This window comes from Aptenodytes forsteri, unplaced genomic scaffold, assembly GCF_000699145.1.
Source record: "Aptenodytes forsteri isolate BGI_AS27 unplaced genomic scaffold, ASM69914v1 Scaffold271, whole genome shotgun sequence".
Taxonomy (NCBI): Eukaryota; Metazoa; Chordata; class Aves; order Sphenisciformes; family Spheniscidae; genus Aptenodytes; species Aptenodytes forsteri.
The window spans coordinates 135,855-137,106 of NW_008794602.1; the positions used below are offsets into that span (position 1 = coordinate 135,855).

Genomic DNA, 1,252 nt, shown 5'->3' on the forward strand with positions numbered 1-1,252 from the left:
GGTGTCACGGGAGTGGTGCGCCATGGCCATGTCCTCCAGGCGGTAGTGCTGGGGCAGGGGGGGGGCGGCGGGGGGGTGCCCCAGCCCATTGGGCGGGTGGCTCAGCCCGTGGCGGGGGCTGTAGCGCTGCGCCGGGCTCATGGTGCACGGCCGCTTGCTGAGGTGCTCGGGGTGCAGAGGGTCTCGGTCCAAACCGTTCTCTTTGGTCCTGGGTGGAGGAGAGGAGGTCGGTCCCCATCGGGCACCAGCGCCCACCGCCCCGGGGTGGGTGGCAGGGATGTGTCCCTTAAAAAATACCCCACGTGGCCTCCCTCCCCCCCCCCCCAACCCCCCCCCCTCCCGGCGCCCCCCCCTTCGCCCACCTCCAGGAGCAGCTCGGAGGAGTCGATGGGAGAGGAGGCGTTGGCGTCCAACAGCAGCTGCTCGTGCTGGGCCAGGTACTGGGCCGGGGTCTGCTTGGCCATGCGGGCGCAGTGCAGCAGCTCCCGCTGCAGCAGCGGCAGGTTGGCCTGTGAGGGGGGCGAGAGTCCAGTCCATGGCACCGCAGACCCCCCCAGCTCGGCACCCAGCTGCTCAGAGCGCCCTGCAGAGCCTGGCCGCCCGAGCGCAGCCCCCCTCCCCGCCCCGGGTGCAGCACGCCTTTGCCCCCAGCCCGCCGTGGGCAGGAGGTGCCGGGCAGGCAGCAGCCTTCCCTTTGGGGTCCTGCTCACCTTCCCCAGGGGGGACATCCTTGGGACCCCACTCACTGCAGCGTGCCTGGGCCAGCTGGGCTGCCGGGGGACACACACATGGCACCCCACAGGGTCCGGCCACACGCTGGCACGTGCACAGCTTCAACCGAACCCTCCCGCATCCTGGCGGGGGTTGCAGAGCATCATCCCCCCGGCCAGGTCGGCCGCCTCGGCCACCCTGTCACCGCGGTGCTTGCCCTGGGGACCTGAACCCCCAGCCCAGGGGAGACCCCAGCCTATCTGGCACCCATGGGGCCCGAGGGCCGGCTGTGAGCTCCCCACCCACTGTGTGTTGTCCCCCCCCCCCCGGCACTCCAGCCCCTAGGAGCACGCAGAGCAGCAGGAATTAAGCAGCAGAGACCCCTTTCTGCCCGGGCGCTCTGGCTGCCAGCTCTGGTTTTCTCCTTAGGCAGCTGATCCGCAGCCAAACCCCCATCTGTCGGACACGTTAGCGCCCGAGCCGGAGATGCGCGCTGCGGCGAGCGGGGCTGGACCCTCCCCTTCCCTGGCTGGGGGGGGGG

The 1,252-nt window shown here is 71.5% G+C and overlaps 1 protein-coding gene across 1 annotated transcript in view; it reads right to left on the reverse strand.

Moving 5' to 3' along the window:
• Positions 1-1,252, reverse strand: part of CBFA2T3 (CBFA2/RUNX1 translocation partner 3) — an 11,373-nt gene that overhangs the window by 5,743 nt on the left and 4,378 nt on the right. The window contains exons 5-6 of the mRNA XM_019470404.1: positions 330-509; positions 22-216 (exon numbers count right to left, since the gene is read on the reverse strand). Of these exons, the coding sequence (XP_019325949.1) occupies positions 22-216; positions 330-509 (375 nt within the window). The remainder of the gene's footprint in view (positions 1-21; positions 217-329; positions 510-1,252) is intronic.